We start from the raw sequence: 25,000 nt of genomic DNA, 5'->3' as shown, positions 1-25,000 counted from the left end.
AATGTTACACTGGACGGAAAAGAAATTACCCCGAGAAATCTCGTGGAACGGGTCACCCCAGGGCAGATATTTCCAAAAGGAAAAAGACCCGTACATCAAAGGCCAGGTGCTTTACCGGGAAACGATCTTTCACACTAACATCCTATGGAACCAAGTACATCCGGATGAAGACGTAGACCCCGGGGACCGATACCAGGTGCCAGCACCATCAGAAGCATCAAGTGGAAGCACAGTGGACTTAAACCACCTATCTATTCTCAGAAGGACAGGTTACGTGGACCCCAGCCGGCTGTTTGCAGCCGCAGGAACACCAGGAAGCACAGGCGCCGCACCCGCGGTACCAGCTCAACCTGCGGTACCAGTACCGGTGCCACAAGGTCCCTTGACCCCACATCATAATCCCGCGTTGCGATCGCTACCACGTCTGGCGGCAATACCTATCCCCGCCGACCTGGTACAACCACCAAACACGCCACCACCGTTTATAGTTGGGGTGGCAAACACAAATCCGTGGGGGCAGGTGAAACCACAGCTGGCAGAACCCCCCGAAAAGTTCAAAGGAGAATCCAGCGACGTGGACAGGTTCCTTAACCAGTGCGAGGACTACTTCAATGTATTCCCGCAGCAATTCACAATGAATGCGCATGGACAGAGCCCCAACAGGGTGGTATTTTGCACGTTCTGACTCGCGGATAAGGCCCTGCACTGGTGGAATCACGCCAGGGATGAATACTATGATGAAACATGCGGTTACCTGTGATACCCAGCGTGGCAAACGTTCAGGCAAACTATCGAAGACCAATTCCGGACCGACGCAGAAATTGAACTCAAACTACAGGAGTTCAAGCGAATTCGACAGAACACCTATAAGTCGGCCAAAGAATTCTTCCGCGACTTCGAGCGACTAGCAAAGGAGTCCGGAAAATGCCACAACGAGGAGTACATGATCGAAATACTCAAACCGGTGATACGAAAGAACGTGAAGACTGCAATACATGCTACCGGCACTGCTTTACCATGAACGTATGCTGAATGGAAGTTCAGGGTGGAGCAAATGGACTACAACTACCGAGTAGGCCTGGCAGAAGACGCAGGTAGAAATCAAGGAGCGCAGTATCAGCAGAACAAGGGGACGGGAAAAGCCGGTAGCACCGGGAATTCCCAGGGAGACAAGAAGACAGGAACGGGGACCACGTATGGAGGACAGGGGCAACCGATGGAAATAGACCGACTGCGGAAAGAAGGACGATGCTTCCGCTGCGGTCACAAGGGCCATCGGAAGCAAGACAACAAGTGCCCAAAGGACGAAAGTACCTGGCTCGTCAAGCACCAACTCAAGTTCTCCCAGGCTCAAATCCGCGCAATGTACCAACAAGTGTTGAAAGATGAAGAAGGAGAAGCCTCCACATCAAAGATCGAGGAGGTAAAAGACGAGCTGGCGGCGTAAGCGACAAACGTGCGTCGGCTAAGGACTTAATTTCATTTAGTGGTGCGTCACAGAATCCCGCAGGTCAGACTAATGTACCGCATGTAGTAACTCGAGGCAATGGAACAATTTTCACGCATTCACAAAATGAAATTACTCAGTCGCATAAAAAGAACGGTGTACAGGGGATTACCACCATGCTCGAAGAAGAACCCCACTCAAGATCCTTGGCCACCAGTGCAAAAGCACAAGCGGCTAACGCTGCGCAAGGCGGCGGGACATTCGGGATCAACCTCACTCTGTCGGGGGCAGATGACGGCGTGGGGAACAGAGGAAGAGCGGCTGAGCCCAAGGCCAGCAGTGAAGAACCCCACTCGGGGGCGGAATATACGCGCCAGCCACGAGTGACCGGCTGCCCCCATCGTGGAACGGAGCCGCAAGAGGGAACGCGAATCCCCAGCAAAAAAACCACTGCCCCGAAAAGAACAGTCAAGACGACCGGGGACCCCATCCCTTTACAGCCATACACGGTGTGTTTACCCCATTCATCGCTAACACATAATGGCACCGGGGGCCCATGTTCCCCGGTGGGCGGGTCGGTGGGACCATTATGTGAACCATCTATTTGCAATAAAAAGACCGTTTCTCTTGAAGAAGTGCCAGATGAGGAGGACGATTATAGTTATCAACAAAGCCTCAAGCCACGAGGGGAAGACCCGGTGATACACGCTGAGGAGTACCCAGAAGACTACAAAGTGACGGAACTAGAGGAAGAGTATTACGACGACAAATGGGACAAGGGGTGGCTCAAGCCACATAGCGCCGAATGGGTACGACGAAAGATGAGGCAGGAGAGAACCATGGAAGGAAAGATAGCTACCCTTCGCATGTGGGTACACCCGAGATGCCTTATTGAGGTAGACGAAGATCTGGTCCTAGATCTCATCGGATCCTCGAAGGAAACATACAAACAACGGGAACAGTGCCTGCAAGAAATGGAAAACCTATGCGTACCTCCCCAGTACATTAGAGGAGGGAAAGGCCAAAGCGTCAATATCTGAGTACAACTCGAAACCCTGGACACCTGCCAAGTACGAGCAGTCGACGCTCTAGTCGACAGCGGATGCACCGGAAGCTGCATAAACCAAGCCTTTGTACAGGAACACCGCATGAACACGGTAAAATTGCCAAAGGCCCAGGCAGTCTATAATGCAGATGGCAGCTGAAACAAGGGGGGAGATATCACGGAAGTAGTTGAGCTCCGGATGACCATTGAGGACCATCATGAGAAGATCGACCTAGCCGTTGTGGACCTAGGGAACGTACCCCTATTCCTGGGACATGACTGGCTCAAGCGCCATAACCCCATTATTGACTGGAAGACAGGGGCAGTAACCTTAGCCCGATGCTTGTGCCGAAAAATACCATTCCTCTTACCAGATGAAGACCCAGAACAATCATGGGGAATGGAGGTTGAAGAAGGGGACACCATCCTCGTAATAGACTTTGAAGAAGCCTTTCACGTCTGTGCCATGGGAAGTAAAGCGAACGAGCTAGCCGCCAAAGCCAATCAAGCAAAGAAGGAAAAGACTTTCGAGGAGATAGTACCGGAGCATTACCGGGAATTCCGAGATGTATTCGCAAAGGAAAACTTTGACGAACTACCACCACGGAAACCATGGGACCACGCTATCGAACTTATCCCCAATGCCAATGCTAGCTTAGACTGTAAAGTCTATCCACTTAACCCAACCGAACAAGAGGAACTGGATAAGTTCCTCGACGAAAATTTGGAGTCAGGAAGGATCAGACCATCCAAATCCCCGATGGCATCTCCCTTCTTCTTTGTCAAGAAGAAAGATGGAAAGCTGCAACCCGTCCAAGATTATCGCAAGCTAAACGAGATGACAATCAAAAATCGTTATCCTCTTCTGCTCATCGGAGAGCTAATGGATCAGCTCAAGGATGCCAAATATTTCACCAAACTGGATGTCCGGTGGGGATACAATAACGTACGAATCAAGGCGGGAGATGAATGGAAAGCCGCGTTCCGAACAAACCGAGGACTTTTTGAGCCCATGGTGATGTTTTTCGGACTCACCAATTCACCAGCCACCTTCCAATGGATGATGAATGACCTGTTCAAGGAGCAGATCGCACGAGGGGATGTCACGGTATATCTAGACGACATCCTAATTTGCACCAAGGACAAGGACAGACATCGCGAGGTCGTACAGGAAGTCCTGGCCATTTTACGGGCCAATAGTCTCTTTCTAAAAGTGGAGAAATGCGAATTCGAGGTATTGGAAACGGAATACCTCGGAGTAATCATTAGTCAAGGATCCATTCGCATGGACCCCGTCAAGGTCAAAGGAATCACGGAGTGGCCTCAACCTACAAAGAAGCGAGAACTACAGTCGTTTCTGGGGTTCACCAACTTCTACCGTAGATTCATCAGAGACTACAGCAAGCATGTACGACCCCTTACCCAGCTCATGGGGAAAACAGACTGGAAGTGGGGAACAGCTCAGGAAGAGGCCTTCCGAGAAATCAAGAGAAAGCTAGCGGAAGAAGTGGTACTAGCAATCCCTACTCGAACAGGAAAATACCGAGTAGAAGCGGACGCAAGTGAAGGGGCCATCGGGGCTGTATTATCTCAGGAACAGGAAGGGAAGTGGAGGCCAGTAGCATTTCTATCCAAGGCCTTAACGGTCACTGAACGAAACTATGAAATCTACGACAAGGAGTTGTTGGCAATCATGCTAGCCCTCGAAGACTGGAGACACTATCTGATGGGCACTCACCAGGAATTCGAAATCTGGACCGATCATCAAAATCTTCAGTACTTTCGAAAACCCCAAAAGCTCAATCGTAGGCAAGCACGATGGGTAACCGAGTTAGCAGAATACCATTTCACGCTACATCATAAACCCGGAACGGCCAACAAGAAGGCCGACCTATTATCCAGAAGGGCGGATCATGATCAAGGAGGAGAGGACAATCGAGAAGTGATAATGCTAAAGCCAGAAATGTTCCGAGCATTGATCATGCCAGGGGAAGAAGAAATCCATAAACGTCTTCGAACCACGTTGCGGGACATTACCAAGTGGGACAAGGGAATTGAGGCTTCCCTCCATCACGCAAGAGGAATCGTTCAAAAGGATGGACTAATGTATTATGATGGATGGCTATATGTTCCTCGAGATGCCAAACTACGAGGGGAACTAATCGCCATCCATCATGACCACATTACAGCCGGACACCCTGGAATCGAGAAAACCAAAGAGCTCGTACAACGAGAATACTGGTGGCCAAAGCTCAAAAATGACGTAGAACGGTATGTGAAGGGCTGCGAAGCCTGCCAACGCACCAAGACAAGTACTCAACGACGAAGAGCACCACTACACCCTCATGCGGTGCCCTCTCGACCATGGGAACACATTACGGTCGACATGATAGGCGAACTACCCGACTCAAATGGGTATAACGCCATCCTCATGATTGTAGACCGGTTCTCTAAAGAGGTCATCCCTGTACCATGTTCTACGGAGCTAACCTCCGCCGGGTGGGCAAAGATTCTCAGAGACCACGTATGGGCAAAGCACGGAATGCCTCAAAAGGTGATCTCTGATAGAGGCCCCCAGTTCGTGTCAAAATTCATGAAAGAACTTTACGAGATGCTTCATATTCAAGGCAATCCGTCCATGGCGTATCACTCACAAACCGATGGGCAAACGGAGAGGGCAAATCAAGAGATCGAAAAGTACCTCCGTATCTTTATCAATCATCGACAAAATGATTGGAGCGAATGGCTACCGCTCGCGGCTTTCCAGCACAACAATCGAAAACACTCCACGACGGGTTACTCCCCATTCGAAATAAATCATGGACAGAAACCACACCTCGCCCCTCTCACGGTAAAAGAAGGCACCAATCCAGCAGCAAGAGAGTTCGTAGCAGATATACAAAAAATACATGAACAAACCACCAAAGCCTTGGAGAAGGCAGCGGAAACCATGAAACGACAGTACGATAAACATCAAAGATCGGCAGTGGACTATCAACCAGGAGACAAAGTATGGTTGGACTCCACTAACTTGCATCTCCCCCGACCAATGAAGAAGCTGGGAGACAAAAGAGTTGGGCCCTTTGAAGTACTATCCAAACATGGCACATCCGCATACAAGTTACGCCTTCCCTCCATGTGGAAAATTCATGATCGCTTCAATGAAACACTACTCACCCCGTATCATCCGCCGGAATTCCCGATCCAAGAACAGCCTGCACCTCCACCTCCAGACCTTATCGATGGGCAGGAACAATATGAAGTGGAAGAAATAGTAGACAGAAGAGAAAGAGCAAGAGGAAGAGGAAGAAGACGCGGCACAGGAATCGAATACCTCGTCAAGTGGAAGGGATACCCGAGGGAAGAAAACTCATGGGTGGACGAGCAAGACCTGGACAATGCCAGGGACGCCATTGAAGACTTTGAGCAAGTCTCGTTCATCACTCGCCCGCCCGCAGATTGGTGGGAAGACAACGATGAGTCCGACTCCTGGACGGAAACAGAATCAGTAACCGAATCCGAAACTGATCATCCTTTGGTACAGGCAATACAAGAATACCTGATAAAACCAAACGCACCTTCGTTAGTAGGAGCCTACCTTCCAAGACCAAACTACGTTGCAGTCGGGACGACTGCCTTAACAGGGGGGTAATATTATGATTTCATGCTCTATCTTATCTTATCAGCTCTCTCGTAATCTCGCTATGCTAATTCTCCGGACTTGATTGCATCCACACATGAGGGTTCAGTACATTTAACGCACCGTTGCAGACACTTGTAGTATATTTAGCACGACCCAAACTGTATTTAAGTAGCTCGACTGCAGGTCTTAAACCTCAGTCTCGAACTAAAGTTTATTCACCCGATAACTTAGCCGGAACTCACTCTCGCTCAACTAAGCGATAGCTCCCTTGACACAAACCTGCGGACAACACAAAGCACCTGACCGAAGTGCGAGTCACGCTTAGTTGTTTGATCTTGTTTGTGAAATCGGTCGCTAACACATCTCATCCCTCTTCTTCTCCTCGGGATCCAATTCCCCTTCGGAATCCTCGACCAAAAACTTGTCTGCATCCTCCAAATACCTCTTCCACAATGCCCACTCAATCCGATGGCCTCCGAGCGCATAGAACTGGTCCCTTGTATCCAAGAAATGGTCGCGACGTTTGATGGCCAATCGAAGACCATCTTTCCCAAGGCAGCCATACCAAACTTGCATGTTGGTGACCTCGAAGGGATCCGCAGCATCAAGGGTTTCGGTACCCGTCACGTGGGCATTCCACAACTGGGCAACGTCCTTGTCAAGTCGCATACGCATCGCGATCTGTAGGGCCTCTGAGTTCACGTTCTTGAGGTTTCCGAGCTCGACCTTCGATGCTGCCCATTCCTCCCTAAACTCCTCCTCAACAAAATCCGATGGCCACTCCGGAGCATCACCCTCATGAAAATCGTCGACCAAGTCATTGACGCGGCTTCCGAGGAAATCCACCTTTCCCTCTACCCTTTCCAAGCCTTCCTGGAAATCGTCCATCTTGTCGCAAAGTTTTTGTAGGAGGTCGATGACCTCACTGGACCCTGCGGATCCCAAACTTTCACCTTGTGGAAACACACACTTGTTCTTCTTTAATTTGCACCGTTCGCAAGTGTGCCCACGGCAAATGAAACATCTTATGTTGTCTGTCTTACAACGTCCACAACGCTCTATACAGAACAAGTCAGCATAAGTGACGGGATCCTATGGAAGTCACTTACCGTTACCCTTATATTCTTCGTCGTCCGCCTGCATCTCAGGCTCGGTCTTCAATTTCTTCAAAGGCCTTCCCGATGGCCCCACAACTTCCTCTTCCCCACTAACCACCACCGCACTAGACTTGATCTTACGCTTCCTCAAAACGTCCGCAGCCTCCGAATCAGTTGCCTTGCCCTTACCCTTCCTATCCTTCCTCTGCTTTACCAATTTTTTCAATGCCTTCCCCTTTGGGTCCTTCTCCCGCTCGTCATCTCCGTCGGACCTGCTACCAACCTTGCTCCCCTCATTCCCATCTTCCTTCTCCTTCTCCACCTCCGTGGCCTTGCTAGCTTCCACCAAAGCCTTGGCCCTGGCCTCCTCTTCCAACCTCTGCTGCTCTGCGGCGGCCGCCTCTGCCCTTGCCTTAGCCTCTGCCTCCTCTTGCCGTTTCTTCTCCGCGGCCTCCCGCTCCTCCCTCTCCTTCCTTGCCTTGGCCTCCGCAACCTTCCTCTCCTGCCCCAATTTTTTCTCTCGCCATTCCAACTCCAGAGCCCGCCTCTTTTCCTCCTTTTGTTTCTGTGCTTTCCAGGCCTCATGAGCCTCCGCGGCATCCTCCCTAGCCTTCTCCACGGCATCCTGCTCATCATAAAAGGCTTCCAGGTCTTCAGGCCAAATATCTTCGGGCGTCGGGGCAGGCTCGTACGGTTCAGGCGTCACGGAAACATGGTACTCGATGGTTGATGACATGATGAACAATGAGGACGAAATTCAGAAAATAGAGGAGATGGTGGTGGTAGAAAGCTAAGAGGTGAAAAGCCACGTGACCAACCTGAAAAAATTCCACGCGGTCACACCCGGCCATGGGGATCTGCGTCCTTGAGGGCAAGAACGCTAAGGGGGGGATACTGTAACGAGCATGCCGACGGAAACCCGACTTCCACTCAACCCAACAAACCACAGCCCGGAATCCTATGGATCCCGATTCCCAGTTTCTATTTCATATTCCATTTCATATTCTATTTTATATTTCACTTCTCCATTACAATTTATCAATAGCCCAACATCGGTAGCGAACATGTCATCGGACCCCATTGGCTACCGACCGGTAGAATACATCCTCCGACAACCCTAGAATGTAGACCACTCCAAGTAGGAACTAGATCGGACTCCTAACTAGTATATAAGCCTTAGAATTACACTGCAGATACTCAGTTCGAATATCAACTTGGTTCAGCCAAATCTCTCTCTCTCTAACTCTAAGTCTAACTCTCGTTCTCCAGTCCGCGGAACTCTGATCCATTGGACTTATCTCTTACCTCGTCCCTGCCACTCCGCGGACTTCTGTCCGTATCCATCTCAGGGCTTCGGCTCAGGGGTGACGTTGCTAATAGCTTCGCCTATGCCCGACGCATCCCACAGCATTCCGCTACGTGCACTTACCGCCGCAATCCTATTGGCACGATCCTAACAGAGGTTCAAGGTGTCGGGGGCGAGGGAATTAACAATGCTGGAGGCTTCCATCGCTGACATCTTGGTGAAGTACCAAAGAGGACAGTACTTGAAATCTGAGAGTTGTTTGAGAGCATAGGGGTGAAGGATGGGATCAGCCTCTTTGTCAACGCTCAGTGAAGGATCGAAGTTCACGAGTTTCGGGCGCTTCTTTTCTTTCTCTTTTCTCTCAGTCTCTCTCTCTTTTTCAGCCTCTTTCTGTGCCTTCTGCACTGCTTCTTCAGCCGTCTTCTTTGCTTGGTCTACTGCCTGTTTATCTGCCTGAACTTGTGTGTCCCACTGATCTCTCTCCTTGGCGTTCCATGTCTTCCAGTTTTGCACCAGTTGAGCGACAGCTTCCTCAGATGAAATATTATTAGCTGACTGGACAGCATCACAGATGAAAGAGTAATCGACAGAAGCAAAATCGGGGCATGGGGTGAGGTACGGATTGAAGGTGAGATGGGAAGGTGGGTCAGGGGTCACAGACATCTTGTGGGAAGATGGGTTTGGCAATGAATAGCGAAAACTAGCGAAAACTAAGCTTGTCAAGCGTTCAGTCGTTCAGTCTGCACTTCAAATCTTTGAGGCGTTGAAGCGAGATAAGGTAACGGAAGAAAATCGTTATATCACTCAGTCACTGTCTCATACGCAAACCCTGTTCTAAGACCTTACTCGTGCCTCATATATTCTTAGAACATCCACATTTCACCTTCTTCCTTATACAGATGTTTGGTTATTTGGTTGACTTCCATAAGTAGGTTGACATCGGAGGTGAGCTTGTGAATGGACTGGGCAAAACCCCGATGTTTCAGAGGGTCACGCTTCTTGTGACTTGGGACTTAGAAAAAATTCTGCTGATTTTGCCTTGCAGCCTGCCTCCGATGGCCTCTAGGTCTCTCTCATCCTCATTTAAACCCGGGGAGTATTATTCCTTTGATAATTTCTTGCTTTAGTGCTCCGAAATGCAATTTTTGAATGTCTCTTTTGCACTGCTGTTCAGTCCATGCAGGAGGGGATGGATTCTGATGGAAGGATGATGACATCATATATGGGTAGAGTGGTTCCGCGCTTTGGAAAGAAATTAAGACAGAAAATGGGCATGAAGTGATAAGAAGGTAAGGCATAATCAAAATAATCAACCTAGAATTCACTATGAGGGAGGGAGGGAGGACAAGCATGAAAGCTGGCAGAGAGGATGCGAAATTTTTCTAAGTTTGATGTCACAAAAAGTGTGACCCTCTAAAACGTTGGGGATTTGCCCAGCTGCTTCGCCAAAAGTGAACAGCACAGCCACGTGGCAAAGCTGGCTGGTGCATGAGCCTACCTGTTCTCCTCTAATATCTCCAATGTCTCTATTCAACTTGCTGCCCTCTCGCCATCAGGTTACTACGCACATATATGCAGGAAATACCATGGCATGACTCTCTGGAACATGGCCGAAGGAGTGATGAAATGTTCGAGAATTTATCCTCATTTCAGAGGTACGTATCGTTTATCGTTATTCTGTTACATGCTTGAAATTTATCTTGTTAATTGCAGCATGCATTACTGAAGGATGGATGGATGTTCTTGTCAATATTCTGCATCACGGAACCATTACAGGAATATTATGTCGACCGCTTGAAGGAAGCAAAGTCTGCTGCACAGACAGTCAATACACCTCGCAATGTTGTGTGCTGATCACTCTCCAGAGGCAAGCTCTCTTTATGTAGATAATGGAAAACAGGTACGCCTTGAATATTCATTGATTCATCCTCCGCATGTGTCAAGCTAATGCAATTTTAGCCCCTTGTATGTGTCTGTTCAAGCAGAATATATCAAATGCCAAACATGGTTTGCCTTCAAGGTTGACCATAACTGACTATATACTTCTCTTTTCCATCTGGAGGCGTACGGAAGGAAAATATGGAGTTGAAGAGGTTTGTGTCATGGCAACCATTCAACAACCCTGTAATTATAGGAACTCAAATCACAGTTTATGGAGTGTATGACTATAGCTCCTCAGGAGTTATTACTTCCTACGCTATTGATGGTGGTAATGCAACATGAGTTACACATACGTCTGGCGGCAGAGACACCTACAATGAAATGTTTTGGGAGTCAGATTCATTGGTGCTCGAGCAGCAGTGAGTTATCAGCATGTCTTTGCGTTACCAAGGAAATTCAGACCTTATACAGCGAACTAGTCGTGACGATGGTGCACGTCAATACAGGCTATGGCGATCTCAAAGGGACTATGTGGTTCGATTATTTCAATGTCTACAATGAAACAACTTCATCAGCTTCCACATTCACCGGTTCCGCAACATCTTCATCGTCACCTTCGGGTTTTATGGAAAACTCCCCTGATGCTGCCGTTTCCCTGGCTTCCTCTGATTCTTCATCAGCCAACATTGGTGCCATTGTCGGCAGTATCGTTTTAAGCAAAAGCGACAGGATGTGCATACCCACGCAATCAGTGATCCCCCGCCACCATTTCCGGGTAAGCCCATATCTGGTGTGGCACTCATCAATTCTAATTTCTCAGGTTCTGATGGTCCCAGACCTCCGCTTCTTACTTCTGAGTCCACAGAACCCTTTATACCGACGAGACAAATACCGGTCTTCCCTGTTGTCACGTACAGGGATGGTGCCAGAGATAGCATGGATACCTCCTCTTTCACAGAACCCATCTTCGCTGGTCCAACTTCTAGTATGTCTTCCAAGTTGTCACACCACCAGACAGTCTTGTCATATGTACTGGTGCACCAGAGTCGTCAACAGCGCCGATGTTGTCCTCGTCCGCTGGTCGGTTTGCCGGTGATAGCGTAGCCGAGATGAAGCAACGCCAAGGGGGGCCATGGCAGGATATTTCGAACTTATCCAGGATATCGACAGTGGGATTCGTACACGTCCACAAGAAGATGACTTGCCCCCAGTCTACAGTGCTAACTAGCTGCTTCATCTACGCCACTGCCTCTTCACGAACTATTTTGGCTCAGCGTTACATATCAGCGACACCTTCACGCTACCATGTTACTTTCTACTTTGTACTTGCAGCGCACAAGCGTCATCATGGTATGCCCAGACCGGTACCCTGTACTACACTACTAGTTTGGAATGTTTTATTCTACTATTTCTTGGGGTATATTGTTGGCAAGTACTAGCAGATGTTTTATACCTTCTTGTACGCTGCAGTGGTTCTGCCACTATAAAATTGGATCCGTCTCTGTTGCAGAGTAAATTCAGTGAAATTCTGTCCTATATTTTTGTCGAAGAAATTACGAGGTGCCAGTGATTCCATGTCAGCATTTGGTCTTCGCAAGTCAAGGCCTTAATTTGCATGGAGATATATGCGCCGAGGCGACTAAACGCAAGCTCATGCGCCAACGGGCAGAAACCACACGTGGTTTATAATTCCAACAACAGAATCTAGAATGGTAAGTGAAAAATCGCTTGCTCCATTGTTGCATAGCTACTAAATTCAGCTACTATTACAATCGCGGACATACATGAATGATCCTGAGAGGCTAAAGCTAGTAGTCCCAGAGAGGAGTCTCGACGGTGTACTTCTCTCCTCGACAAAGTTCAAAGTGCTTCACCGTGAGTTGCGCAGCTCGGAGGAAGAGTGTACCGTCGAGTTTCTCTGCTCCTGGAAGCTCCGTCCCCGTAAAATCGGCCTGACCACCAGGACGTGTACCATACAGTGCTGCATAATAGGCCAATGCCCTCTGAGTCTTACACAGATGGTCATCCGGGTGGAATAAGGCTTGCTGAATTATCGCAAACCACGGATTCGGTGTGGACGACAAATTCCTGTCTGTTGCTGTCACAGGAGACCTGTTAGGAACCATGGCCCGGGATTCGTCGATATCTGCCTCAAAGAACTTTGGTATATCGAAGCTGGGACGGCCGCAAGAAATCCACCACGCAAAAGTTACAGCCATATAGCTACGGAGAAGTAGCGCATGGGAGGTGGTGGAAAGGAAAGTTACGAAAGATGGCAAAAATAAGGCCGATGTGACAAGATGCATACTGAAAAGAAGATTAGCCACTGTTTCCTCCGTGAAGATTGGTACGCACAGAAAGAAGTCAGCATGGAACCTTTTCCCAGGCCTATAGCCACCTATTGCATAGATGATCGTGGTCATCCACTGCAACTCCTCGATTTTCCGATGTAATTCTTGAGGGTTTGATAGATGTAACGACCACTGATTGGTATACCGGAATAACACTTCTCCGTTTGCGGTAATTGTACTTCCTATAGGGATTTCGTCACCACCAGGAGGAATAGTAAGTGTTTCATCTTTCAGAACATGCACTAGTATGTCGAAGGCATGAGTTCCCTTCTTCCCGCTGGGAAGATCAGGCGTTTCAAGAGCCGTAGCCTTTTCTGCCTGCGCATCTAACGCCGCAACGGAAATCAAAACAGAATAAGGCAGGAGATTTTGAAGGGTGTCAGAATGAACCGCGGTTTGGGTGAGACCTATGAATATCATAAGGACGTGTGTGTGTGCGATGAAAATCAAGACATGCCTTCGATGACTATTCCTGGCAATCCAAATTCAAGACCATATCCAGTGTGTATCATAGGGTGAACCAGGCCTGCCATCAGCCGGTTGAGCATACCCGGCTGCTGGTTACCGTTCGTCATCGCATCGACGTTCACAGATTCGGAGAAGACGAACTCTTCCAATACAGAAGCGATTCCCTTTTCGGCTATTTTATCCTTGAAGAAGGTCATGTACGCCCCATAATATCTAAGGTGTCCATCAAGCCCTGAAGACATGAAAGGAATACCGTACGAACTTTTCGTCTCCTAGGTGAACGTTGAAATTCGCACAAGATATCAGACTGGGAGATTTGATAGCGGGCTTTTGGCTAGGGCTATCTTCGCGATATATGGCTTCGATTATCTCTTTACTGGCACCGAGAGCCCAAACAGCCAATACATGGTGAACGATATGACTGTCCAAGTCAGTGGTAAGTTTAAGTCAGACCACTGCAATAAAATATGTAACTTACTTATGAAACCTTCTGCTATTGAAGAAAGTGTGCCACTTCTCGTGATCATCCCGAAGGACGCTCTGCAAAGCCAGAGTGGACTCTGCATCAGCCCCAGGAAGAAAGACCAGAGTCAGACTGGAGGGGGGGCTGGATGGGGCTGGAAAAAGCTCGATTGTGCTGGAAGACATGTTCAATGCAGAGTCCTGTAAGAGGCTGTAGTATGTGTGTACTGAGAGGCCAATCAAGCAGAATGCATTTTATATACCCAGAGCACCCCAAAACTCCGTTACTTGTAAAAGGTCACAGGTGGCCTCGGGATCGTTTACATGAGAAAGCATAAGAAAGAATGTACAATTGCCGATGGAATTCATCACTTTTCATCCTATTACCCATCCATCTATGTCATGAATCACCCCTATTTTTTGCTTATCTTATCTTATCTCATCAACTCGTCATTCGACTCTCATCATCAATCCTCGTACCTGACCTGCTTCATTCATGACCCGATCAATCACACGCATCGCCTACCGCTCGCACGCATGATCCGTTTGATGGCCCATAGACCGATCACACTCTATGGGCCAGATCCTTCTTCACCCAGTCACGCTTCTTTAGGTCGTCTGTGATCACACCCTAGGATGGATAAGCCACCACGTACGCTCCTCAGAAGACCGCGCCCTATGGACGCTAGTCTTCTCACTCACAGGAGGACTTCTCCTATACCAAGCACCATATGATACAGAGGACATAGAAGACAGCGCTGCATTGGGACAGCACGCACCGAGACACAGGAGCGGTACATACTAGTAAATACCACAATGTATTTAAACGAGCCTTGCTGTGGTCTTACACCCCAGCTTCGGCTAAAGTTATACACTCCTAACTTTTCATGCAGAAACTCCCTGTTTCGTGCTTAAGGACTATCGTACCTTACTTAGCGATTGCAATGCCCTCTTCACAACTGAATCACCGAACGCGAGTGACAGTTAAGAGGCAACCGTTGTACAATCCAAAGTTAGTGCGTTACAATTAGCCAAAGCTTGCTTTGCATACCCTCACCGTCGAACAAACAAGTTACACTGTTGTTCTACATATTCCTACTACGACTATTCACGATAGCAGTGGTCATACTGTTAATCGTAACCAGCACTTTCATTGAAAGACGTTGACCGTATGAACACAGAAGACTACGAAACATACTACTCCGCGACTACCCTCGAAACCACGCTCATTCTCTACGCCTACGAGCTAGAGCGAACACACCAAAGAGCACCGACCCTCCCGAGTGAGCGAGTAACGGACTCTAATGAATCCTCCATCGGACACCTCACTCCCATCAGACTCCGCCCAAGCACGCCACAGCCCTCAGTCCCAGAAGATGATAGTGTCCTCCCACAGCAGGACATGGAAGGGCAAAATGGCAGCAGGGGTGAAGAAGATGGGTTTTCCCTTTGGGAAGAAAGCACCAGACGAAACAGCGTCTCTTCAAACGATGGAGACGGTTCCGGAGAGCAGCTACACGTACGAGAAGCCCGAAGGATCTACATTGATGTTGCTAGAGGAAGAATCCTCACCGACCGAGGCCATAAAGTACGCCTCCCAAGTACAACACCAGGATCAATTGAAGGAGAGTGGGTACGACCAAATGCCGGGCGCGATGTGGGAAGCAGTAGCAGCGGCCCAGCTAGTTCAGACTACGGAACGGCCCGGTCAACAGATGAGCACACCCAGCGGTCATGGGGAGAACCCCTCATGGAAAGAAGCAGCCCAACAACGGAAGGCGAGCCAAGGGATACGACGGGGGATTCCCCAGAGCCAAGAATCCAAGGCCCTGGGTCCCCGACCAGCTCCTCCAGCTGGCTATCCTGGTACTCGGCAGACGGAACTCAACGAGTCCACGGAATCGACACTCCAAGACGTTATACGTCGCTGATCCCTAGCTCAAGTCGATACGTTTCAGACCCTCCAATCCAACCTGACCCCAGAGAACGAACCCAGTGGGCAGAAGAGGAACGTCGCGCCTCAGCCAGAAATATTATCACTATCGCAGACCTCAGGACATGGGCAGATACCCCCAGGGAGTCCACAACTGCACGAATCTCACCAGTCGAGTCCACCTCATCTATCGGGGGAACCCTCGACACTATCACCGAGGAGGAAAACCCTATCCCTCTCTCAATCCCAGAACCCACTGGGACCCAGACCCCATACTACACCGCCGAAGAAGACCCATGGGGAGAGCAGACAGATGCAGAGGAGCTACTCGAGCAGCACCCCCACGCAGACTCACCGCCCTGGCAGCACAGGGTCTTATTCGCAGACACCAATGAGGAGGACACTGTCCTCTGGTGGTTCACAGGAGGTCAATCCCGTGGAGGAACCACCGACATATCAAATCCCGTTGAGGACGAGCTCGATCAAGCAAGTCTCACAGATTGGCCTCACTGCAGATGTCGGATCTGTCGACGACTATGGGACCTGGCCCAAGCCCGATATAACGAAGTTGGACCTCACCCAGAGCTCGAACCATTCCTCCTCCCCGAACCTACCTTCTACGTCGAACCCCCCTTTATATCACAAAGAGAGCTTCAGTGGTGGGTCTACGACAGGGAGGACTTCGACCAAATCTTTGAAGAATACTGAAGGTACTTCGCATATGTCTGGAACTGGAACCAGATATGGATCGACAGAAACCCCTACCTTTTACGGTATGAACCCGTCTTTCACCCAACCAACCATCTCGACAGATTGGACCCATGGGTTAGAGCCTGGATACAAATTGACTGGCTCACCCATACGGGAGCATATGACAACGACGAACCCTTCCTCCGTAGTCCCAATAACGAAAGCAACGAGTTCGTCCAGGGATCCAGTAGGGAACCCCACCGAAGAAGAACTCTATAAAATGAACTGGGACCAGTTCTGGTGGCATATGCATGGTAGACTACCCCACGAAACTTACTGGTCCACTACTCCACAAGGGCAAGCCTACCAACAGGTGGAACCCGACTCCCACTTAAAAAGACACATACTATCGCAAGAAACCCAGTACCTTGCCATAAACTATTGGAATATCCTACACCCCAACTGATTACTAGTCCAAGGAGGACGTTATGAAATCCCCGATACTGAAAGCTCAGAATCAGACTTCTCAGACCTGGGAATCCTCCGAGCCCCCACCACCGCTACCGGACCTGGTGGGAGGTCGGTACTATTTGCAGGAGGAAAACAACTAGACCAACACCTCCGAAGCATGGGAGGTGCTGCAACAGCCACCACCTCTGGACCAGGAGGCGGACCAGCACCCACCGTACCTGGTGGTGGCAGTGGAGGTGGCGGTGGAGGCCCACAACCCCCTCCAGCGGCGCCACCCACACCGCATAGTAATCCAAACCTCCGGTCACTCCCTCACCCCACCAATCCACCACTACCACCAGACCCACCGGGTAACTGGGAAATCGTGGCAGGACAAGCCAATCCGTGGGGAGACGTTAAACCCACGCTCATAGAAAAACCAGATGGATTCTATGGGAAATCCCACGATCTCGACCGATTCTTTGACGACTGTGATGCCTACTTTGAAACATTTTCAAAGTACTTCTCCCTTAACACAATGCATGGGTACGGACCCAATTGAGTAACATTTGCAGCATCCCTATTCAAAGGAAACGCTAAACAGTGGTGGGTGGACCAACGACGAAACTATTGGGACTCCCATGCACACCATCATCAGTACCCCGCATGGGCCACCTTCAAGGAAGAAGTACGGAGACGATTTGAAGAAGTAGCAGAGGTCAAGATTCAACGAATCGAATGGAAGAAGCTCCAGCAGTCCCAATTCAGAACCGCCGTGGAGTTCTTCGATAAATTCGAAGAGCTAGCCATAAAAGCAAAACGATTGATAACGCGGACCAAATGGAAGAGGTAGTAAAATACGCCATCCGACCCCGGGTAAGAGAAATCATCATGGGAAGCGACAATCGTCAACCCCAAGGCTACCACGAATGGAAGGACAGAGTTAGCCACATGGACGAAAACTACTGAGTAGGGGTAGCCGAACGCGGGGGCCGCCCTGCAGGAACCGAGGGGCCCAAACCAGGATCCACCGGACGAACAAGCACCTCAGGGGGAGGCAGAAATGATAAAAGGGACGCCACCAGAACCACCTATGGGGGAGAAGGCAAACCCATGGACATTGACCATCTCAAGAAGGAGAGGCGATGCTTCCGATGCAGTAATACGGGACACCTCAGTAGGGATAACAAATGCCCAACTGACAAGTCCAGATGGCGCCGCGTCAAGAAGCCAAAGTCAACGCCCTTCGCGAAGAAAACAACACCATTCACACAGCGCCTAAGAGCCTTAATCGAAGAGGCTGAACAGGAGGAAAACCCTGCTATGACAAAAGTCGAGGAGGTAAAAGAAGAGTCAACCGAGGACTAGGTGATTCGCCTCGGCCGACCAAGACTTATGTTTCAAACCGTATGCATCCTATTACGAAATTTAACGTTGATACTTTACATGTAGGAACTACGACGGACAATATACCTATTTTGTCACGTCCTCCAGAAACTCAGACTGAATCACTGGGCGATATTCGCCAGGACGACACTCGTCATTCATCCAGAGCTCCGCACGGCGTAGAACAGGATTTCCGCCTTCGAATTGACCAGGACCAGTCAATCGATAAAGAACCTCACCCACCAAGCCCTCGCGTGGGCGGCCTCCGAAGGACGGAAGTTGATTTAACAGGCAGTAGAACCCGAGTGTATCTACCTCGGGGAGCGAGCCCAAGCAGTCTAACGACAACAGGCTCGGGCAGGCCACAATATGTGGTCAAACTTCCAGCAGGCTGGAAGGAAGAGAAGATTCCAAATGGTTGGACGGAGAGGCCCCAAGTAGGGGACAGATGGAACCCAAACCCGAGGGAAAACCAGAGTGAGGAGACCCGCAGTGCACGAGTTGAGGATCCTCTCCAACCCTCGGGAGACACGAATATTTCGGTTCTCACCGGACCAATGTCGGAGGAACCAAGGTATGGAGTACGAGGGATTACCTCCTCCAGTACAATGACTGTATCGGTAATGAACCCCACCAAGCGCAACTCATGCGCAACTCCAGAAACGAGCAAGCGAACCGCTGCTGCTGGCAGCGGTGGATCCAGAACGAGTAGGCCCCTCTGTGATGGCGGGGAACCCCTCGGAAAAGCGGAGGCCCATGCCTGCAGGAACAGGTGGAGGCCTGCAGTGTAATAGAGCTACCGGATGAAGGTTTGGCAGTAACCTCCATCGTCCCCAGAAGCAGGATCGATACCCCAGCTCGGATCAAGCTCCCTAGCCGGGGAGAAGGAAATTGCCTGGTACAGGGAAAGTTCCGAGAGAGTCAGGCGAGCCCCCTGTGCCAGGATCAGACTGCGCCCAGTTGCCCCTGGCGAAGATCGGTTGACAACCCTGGGCCACCTGCTCCTACCCCAATTGTAGCAATGGCTCGTGTTGGAAAAGCAGCTGAGGCAAGGAACCAGGGGGAATCCCATGGGACCCCCTGGAGAGCCAATATGTGTGCAGTCCAGTGACAGGTTACTGATCTACCCATCGGGGTAAAGGACAAGGGTAAGGACCCTTCAAGAATAAAGACCTCACAGGGCGAAAGCCATACTGTCCGAGGCAGAGACAAGGACAAGGGGTCTCTGGGAAGTAAGTCCTCAGGGAGCCGGTTCTCCCCTCGAGGCAACCAAGCTATTAAAAAGGTAACTGATAGCAGAAATCCTGACGACGAAGACTGATTATAGTTACCAACAGAGTTTACGGAACTCTAAAAAATCCGGACTGTGCGGGCCATCTCCTGAGTGGAAAAGACCTTAGTAGCGCAAGCGAACAGGGCAGGAAGCTCAGTACCTACAGAAGCACAAAGGGCCACAAAACCTGTAGCGAACAGGCGACAAGGGGAAGTCCATGATGCCGAAAGAGGGAAACCTCGAGTACTCATCGGAGGAGTACCCTTCGGATCAACAATACCTAGAACCCTACACCTCGGCATGGGTTCGAAGGGCTATGCGTATTACCCCAGATGCCACCAAAGCCCACCTGCGACAGTGGATCCACCCTCGACGACTAGAGGAAGTAACCGATGAACTAGTAGAAACTTTGCTAGAACGTCCTCACGAGACGTGGACAGAGGCTGGCCACAAAGCTCAATGGATGGCCGATCTTCGACAACCACCACAGTATATCCGGGGAAGGAAGGGACGGAATGTCACTATCTCCCTTCAACTAGAAACCTTCGATACCTTGACTAAACACCCTGTCAAAGCCTTGGTAGACAGTGGATGTACGGGAAGTGCTATTGACCGAACATGGGTCGAGGAGCATCAGATTACCACCTGAACCGCGGCACACCCAGTACCAGTATATAATGCCAACGGAACTCGAAACACGGGGGGCGACATCACCAATTACATTGAGGTCCGCCTCGCGATCGGGGATCATACCGAACGAATAGAGTTGGCCATAGTCGATCTAGGCACCACGCCGATCTTTCTAGGACATGACTGGCTACAACGTCACAACCCCCTGATCGACTGGAGCACCGGGACAGTCACCCTTGCATGATGTGATTGCCGAAAAATCCCCTTTCGACTACCCGATGAAGACCCGAGCCAGCAGTGGGGAACGGAGGTTGAAAAAGGAGATAAAATCCTAATAATAGACTTTGAACAAGCATTCCATGTACGTGCCATGGGAACTAAATCCACCAGTTTAGCCACAAAGGCCCATCTCGATAAAAAGGAAAAAACTTTTGAAGAAATTGTACCCGAAGTCTACCGAGACTTCGCAGATGTGTTCGCTAAAGAAAATTTTGACGAACTACCCCCACAAAAACCATGGGACCATGCCATTGAACTAATACCCAATGCCAATGCTAGCCTGGATTGCAAGGTATACCCCTTGAATCCCCAAGAACAAGACGAACTCGACCACTTCCTAGACGAAAACCTGTCCACAGGAAGAATTCGACCATCCAAATCCCCCATGGCCTCGCCTTTCTTCTTTGTCAAAAAGAAAGATGGAAAACTGCGACCTGTCCAAGACTATCGCAAACTTAATGAAATGACCATTAAGAATCGATATCCACTCCCACTCATATCCGAACTAATGGACAGGTTACGGGGTGCCAAGTACTATACAAAACTAGATGTGAGGTGGGGATACAACAATGTTCGTATCAAAAAAGGGGACGAATGGAAGGCGGCCTTCCGTACCAATCGAGGCCTATATGAGCCCCTTGTCATGTTTTTTGGACTTACAAACTCTCCCGCAACCTTCCAATGGATGATGAATGACCTTTTCAAAGACCTGATAGCTCAGGGAGTGGTCAGTGTCTACCTGGACGATATACTCATTGCCACCAAAACCAAAGCAGAGCACCGAACCGTAGTTCAGAAGGTCCTACAAATACTTCGAACCAACAAACTCTTCTTAAAAGCTGAAAAATGCGAGTTCGAAGTAGAGGAAACCGAATACCTAGGGGTAATCATCGGTGGAGGATCCATAAAAATGGACCCAGTCAAGATTGCAGGAATCCTGGACTGGCTGACACCAACTAAGAAACAGGAATTACAATCCTTTTTAGGATTCGCCAATTTTTACCGCCGATTCATTTGGCACTATAGTCACCACGTCAAACCCCTAACCTGACTTACTGGGAAGGAAGCATGGACATGGGGAAAGGCGCAACAAGATGCCTTCGAAACCATTAAACGACAATTTTTAGAAAACGTCGTTCTCGCCATTCCCAGTAACGAAGGAAAATTCCGAGTAGAGGCAGACGCCAGCGAAGGCGCCGTTGGTGCTGTACTATCCCAGGAACAGACCGATGGAAAATGGAGGCCTGTCGCATTCCTCTCCAAATCACTTTCCACCACCGAACGGAACTACGAAATTTACGATAAGGAGTTACTAGCAATCATGATTGCCCTGGAAGACTGGCGCCACTATCTCATGGGCGCCGTACAAAAGTTCAAGATTTGGACAGACCACTCCAATCTCCAATATTTCCGAAAACCCCAGAAGTTAAATCGTCGACAAGCTCGATGGGTTACCGAGCTCACAGAATATGATTTCACCCTTCACCACAAACCAGGTACTGCAAATAAAAAGGCAGATTTACTCAGCCAAAGGGCTGACCACGATCAAGGCAAAAAGGATAACGATGACATCGTTATCCTTAAGCCTGAACTCTTTAGGGCCTTAATAATGCCCACAGAAGAGGCCATCCACCAAAAAATAGCCAAGGCCACCAACAAAGTTCACCTGTGGGATAAAGGAATCTCTGACTCTCTCAGCCATGAAAAAGGAGTTCAACAGAGGGGAAACCTTCTGTTCTATGATGGGAGAATTTATATCCCAAAAGACGTCCCACTACGAGGGGAAATAATTTCCTACGCTCACGACCATATAACAGCAGGGCACCCAGGGATCGCAAAAACCCAAGAATTGGTACTTCGCGACTACTGGTGGCCTAAAATGCAAAAAGACATAGAAAAGTACGTGAAGGGGTGCGAAGCCTGCCAAAGAACTAAACCTGACCATCGCAAACGCGCCGCTCCCCTTCACCCTAATGCAATACCCACGTGACCATGGGAACATATATCGGTCGACCTAATCACTGGACTACCTGAATCCAAAGGCTACAATGCAGTCCTAGTAATCGTCGACCGATTCTCCAAATACAATATCTTTGTACCATGCACGAAGGAAATCGCCTCTACCGGATGGGCTAAAATCCTCCGAGATGAAATTATTTGTCGATTCGGGGTTACCCCCTCCAAAATAATCTCAGACTGAGGCCCACAATTTGTGTCCAAATACACGAGGGAACTATATACCTTACTAAACATCCAAGGCAATCCTTCCACCGCATACCACCCTCAGACAGATGGGCAAACCGAACGAGTTAACCAGGAGCTTGAAAAGTACCTGCGTAACTTCGTTAACTTCAAACAAAATGATTGGAGTGACTGGCTACTCATAGCAGCCTACGCCCTCAACAACCAAAAACATAGCGCGACGGGATACTCCCCGTATAAAGTTTTATTTGGACAAGATGGGCAAATACGACCCGTCGCACTCAAGGCTACAACCACACCTTCGGTAGCCACAATGGTGGAAACACTCCACCAAACCCACGAACAAGCAAAGCTCGATTTGACAAAAGCAGCAGAAACAATGAAACGAGCATATGATCGACACCAACAATCACCCCGAGACTACCAACCAGGAGATAAAGTTTGGTTAGACACCACCAACTTACACCTACCACAACCAGCAAAGAAGCTGGATAACAAACGAGTTGGACCCTTCGAAATAATAACCAAGAAAGGCCAATCAGCATACCAGCTTCGACTACCGGTCGGATGGAAGATCCATAACCGGTTTAACGAAGTCTACCTAACTCCATACTTTCCACTGGAGTTCCCGAACCAAGAACTACCGGGACCTCCTCCTCCTGAATTGATCGAAGGACAAGAAGAATATGAGATAGAAGAACTCCTACAGGACAGGGAGATAGCCATACGACAAGGAAAACGCAGAAAACACATCACCGAATACCTTGTCAAATGGAAGGGATACCCGATCAAAGAAGCCACCTGGGTACCATGCAGCCAACTAGCAAATGCGGAAGAACTAGTGCTCGAATATGAGCAACACTTGGCAGTGGTATACAAGGAAGAAAGCGATGACAACGAATCCATCGCAACGTCAGCAACCGAAAACTCAACCTTCTTCCCAGATTCCCTGGGTCCAGCTTGCACAATCACATCCCAACAATCATCATTATCTCTATCCAACATCGAATCAGAAGATGAGTTTGACACTGACTCAGTCGGGACGACCGAGTCTTAGTCGGGGGGTAATGTCATGAATCACCCCTATTTTTTGCTTATCTTATCTTATCTCATCAACTCGTCATTCGACTCTCGTCATCAATCCTCGTACCTGACCTGCTTCATTCATGACCCGATCAATCACACGCATCGCCTACCGCTCGCACGCATGATCCGTTTGATGGCCCATAGACCGATCACACTCTATGGGCCAGATCCTTCTTCACCCAGTCACGCTTCTTTAGGTCGTCTGTGATCACACCCTAGGATGGATAAGCCGCCACGTACGCTCCTCAGAAGACCGCGCCCTATGGACGCTAGTCTTCTCACTCACAGGAGGACTTCTCCTATACCAAGCACCATATGATACAGAGGACATAGAAGACAGCGCTGCATTGGGACAGCACGCACCGAGACACAGGAGCGGTACATACTAGTAAATACCACAATGTATTTAAACGAGCCTTGCTGTGGTCTTACACCCCAGCTTCGGCTAAAGTTATACACTCCTAACTTTTCATGCAGAAACTCCCTGTTTCGTGCTTAAGGACTATCGTACCTTACTTAGCGATTGCAATGCCCTCTTCACAACTGAATCACCGAACGCGAGTGACAGTTAAGAGGCAACCGTTGTACAATCCAAAGTTAGTGCGTTACAATCTAGTAATATGGATGTGAGGAAACTTGTAATGCACCATCGTTTAAGAGGCCTTAACCTTCATAAAGTAGACTTGAAGTCCTAAATAGGTAGGCAGCATCAGACACAAGACACAAGCATTTGATCCATTCAGTATTAGAGACATGTAGCAGCTGAAGGTTCGAGACGTCACAAGGAAGCTGAAGGTAGTGGAGGCCTGTTATTGGCCACCGTCGGATGATGTTACAGCGCTTTCGGAAAACCTTGTCTGAAGGCAATTTTGATCGGATCGGAGTACAATCAGAGCGAATGTCACAAGTCCGACAAGTCTGAAGCCCTAATTTGGATTCGTAAAAGAAGGCCTATTCCAATTCCCGATTCTTTCCGAAGAATGAGGAAACGATAGAGGGTTATTATCGGGGCATAACTGTCTTGAGCAGTGCCAAACTGTCTGGACAGAGGCTATACTCAGGGTCGGCTTAGTAATTTTTGGTGATAGGCGATCATCCAGCATGCAACAGCTTATTTGCCAAGCGGTTGCCGCTGTGGCTGAGAAGTCTTTCTTTCCAAATTCCTATTGGTTTGCGGGCTGGTCAGAAAACTGTCGACCTCAATTTCCTCTTCATTTCCTCTCACCTACTATCACCTTTTTTGCTTGCACATTGCAAGTGATTCCTGCCTTCACTGTCCTTTTTCTGCTCTGTGACTGCAGATGCCCTCAACTACTGTCTGTTCTACAGCCCCACTCAGCGGGTTAATAAAAATCTGCTTCAGTGCTATCA

The 25,000-nt window shown here is 49.2% G+C and overlaps 6 protein-coding genes across 6 annotated transcripts; 2 read left to right on the top strand and 4 right to left on the bottom strand.

Moving 5' to 3' along the window:
* Nucleotides 1–6,489: 6,489 nt before the first annotated feature.
* Nucleotides 6,490–7,968, bottom strand: EV420DRAFT_1653606 (uncharacterized protein; the record flags this gene model as incomplete). Its single annotated transcript, XM_060478760.1, has 2 exons — nucleotides 6,490–7,193; nucleotides 7,245–7,968. The coding sequence occupies 2 exons, from the start codon at nucleotides 7,966–7,968 to the stop codon at nucleotides 6,490–6,492; spliced, it is 1,428 nt and encodes a 475-aa protein (XP_060321844.1).
* Nucleotides 7,969–8,573: 605 nt separating this feature from the next.
* EV420DRAFT_1680309 (uncharacterized protein) lies at nucleotides 8,574–9,201 on the bottom strand (the record flags this gene model as incomplete). The annotated part of the gene is made up of 1 exon (XM_060479205.1): nucleotides 8,574–9,201. The coding sequence occupies one exon, from the start codon at nucleotides 9,199–9,201 to the stop codon at nucleotides 8,686–8,688; it is 516 nt and encodes a 171-aa protein (XP_060321843.1). The 3' UTR covers nucleotides 8,574–8,685.
* Nucleotides 9,202–9,538: 337 nt separating this feature from the next.
* Nucleotides 9,539–10,035, bottom strand: EV420DRAFT_1595072 (uncharacterized protein). Its single transcript, XM_060474964.1, has one exon. The coding sequence runs from the start codon at nucleotides 9,834–9,836 to the stop codon at nucleotides 9,618–9,620; it is 219 nt and encodes a 72-aa protein (XP_060321842.1). The 5' UTR covers nucleotides 9,837–10,035; the 3' UTR covers nucleotides 9,539–9,617.
* A 6-nt stretch (nucleotides 10,036–10,041) lies between these two features.
* EV420DRAFT_1754284 (uncharacterized protein) lies at nucleotides 10,042–11,858 on the top strand (the record flags this gene model as incomplete). Its single annotated transcript, XM_060480478.1, has 9 exons — nucleotides 10,042–10,193; nucleotides 10,252–10,283; nucleotides 10,315–10,383; nucleotides 10,425–10,438; nucleotides 10,601–10,631; nucleotides 10,673–10,838; nucleotides 10,926–11,194; nucleotides 11,406–11,769; nucleotides 11,806–11,858. The coding sequence occupies exons 1-9, from the start codon at nucleotides 10,130–10,132 to the stop codon at nucleotides 11,856–11,858; spliced, it is 1,062 nt and encodes a 353-aa protein (XP_060321841.1). The 5' UTR covers nucleotides 10,042–10,129.
* A 272-nt stretch (nucleotides 11,859–12,130) lies between these two features.
* Nucleotides 12,131–14,098, bottom strand: EV420DRAFT_353531 (uncharacterized protein). Its single transcript, XM_060481812.1, has 5 exons — nucleotides 13,717–14,098; nucleotides 13,501–13,659; nucleotides 13,228–13,451; nucleotides 12,775–13,177; nucleotides 12,131–12,726 (listed from the first exon to the last, which is right to left on the bottom strand). Exons 1-5 carry the CDS (start codon nucleotides 13,884–13,886, stop codon nucleotides 12,228–12,230), a joined length of 1,455 nt encoding a protein of 484 aa, XP_060321840.1. The 5' UTR covers nucleotides 13,887–14,098; the 3' UTR covers nucleotides 12,131–12,227.
* Nucleotides 14,099–14,871: 773 nt separating this feature from the next.
* EV420DRAFT_1653602 (uncharacterized protein) lies at nucleotides 14,872–16,341 on the top strand (the record flags this gene model as incomplete). The annotated part of the gene is made up of 1 exon (XM_060478759.1): nucleotides 14,872–16,341. The coding sequence occupies one exon, from the start codon at nucleotides 14,872–14,874 to the stop codon at nucleotides 16,339–16,341; it is 1,470 nt and encodes a 489-aa protein (XP_060321839.1).
* Between the last annotated feature and the right edge of the window lie 8,659 nt (nucleotides 16,342–25,000).

This window comes from Desarmillaria tabescens (assembly GCF_030435595.1).
Source record: "Desarmillaria tabescens strain CCBAS 213 chromosome Unknown EV420scaffold_168, whole genome shotgun sequence".
NCBI classification, from domain to species: Eukaryota; Fungi; Basidiomycota; class Agaricomycetes; order Agaricales; family Physalacriaceae; genus Desarmillaria; species Desarmillaria tabescens.
The sequence above is the reverse complement of the archived record's forward strand: the minus strand, read 5'-3'. Positions and strand labels throughout refer to the sequence as shown.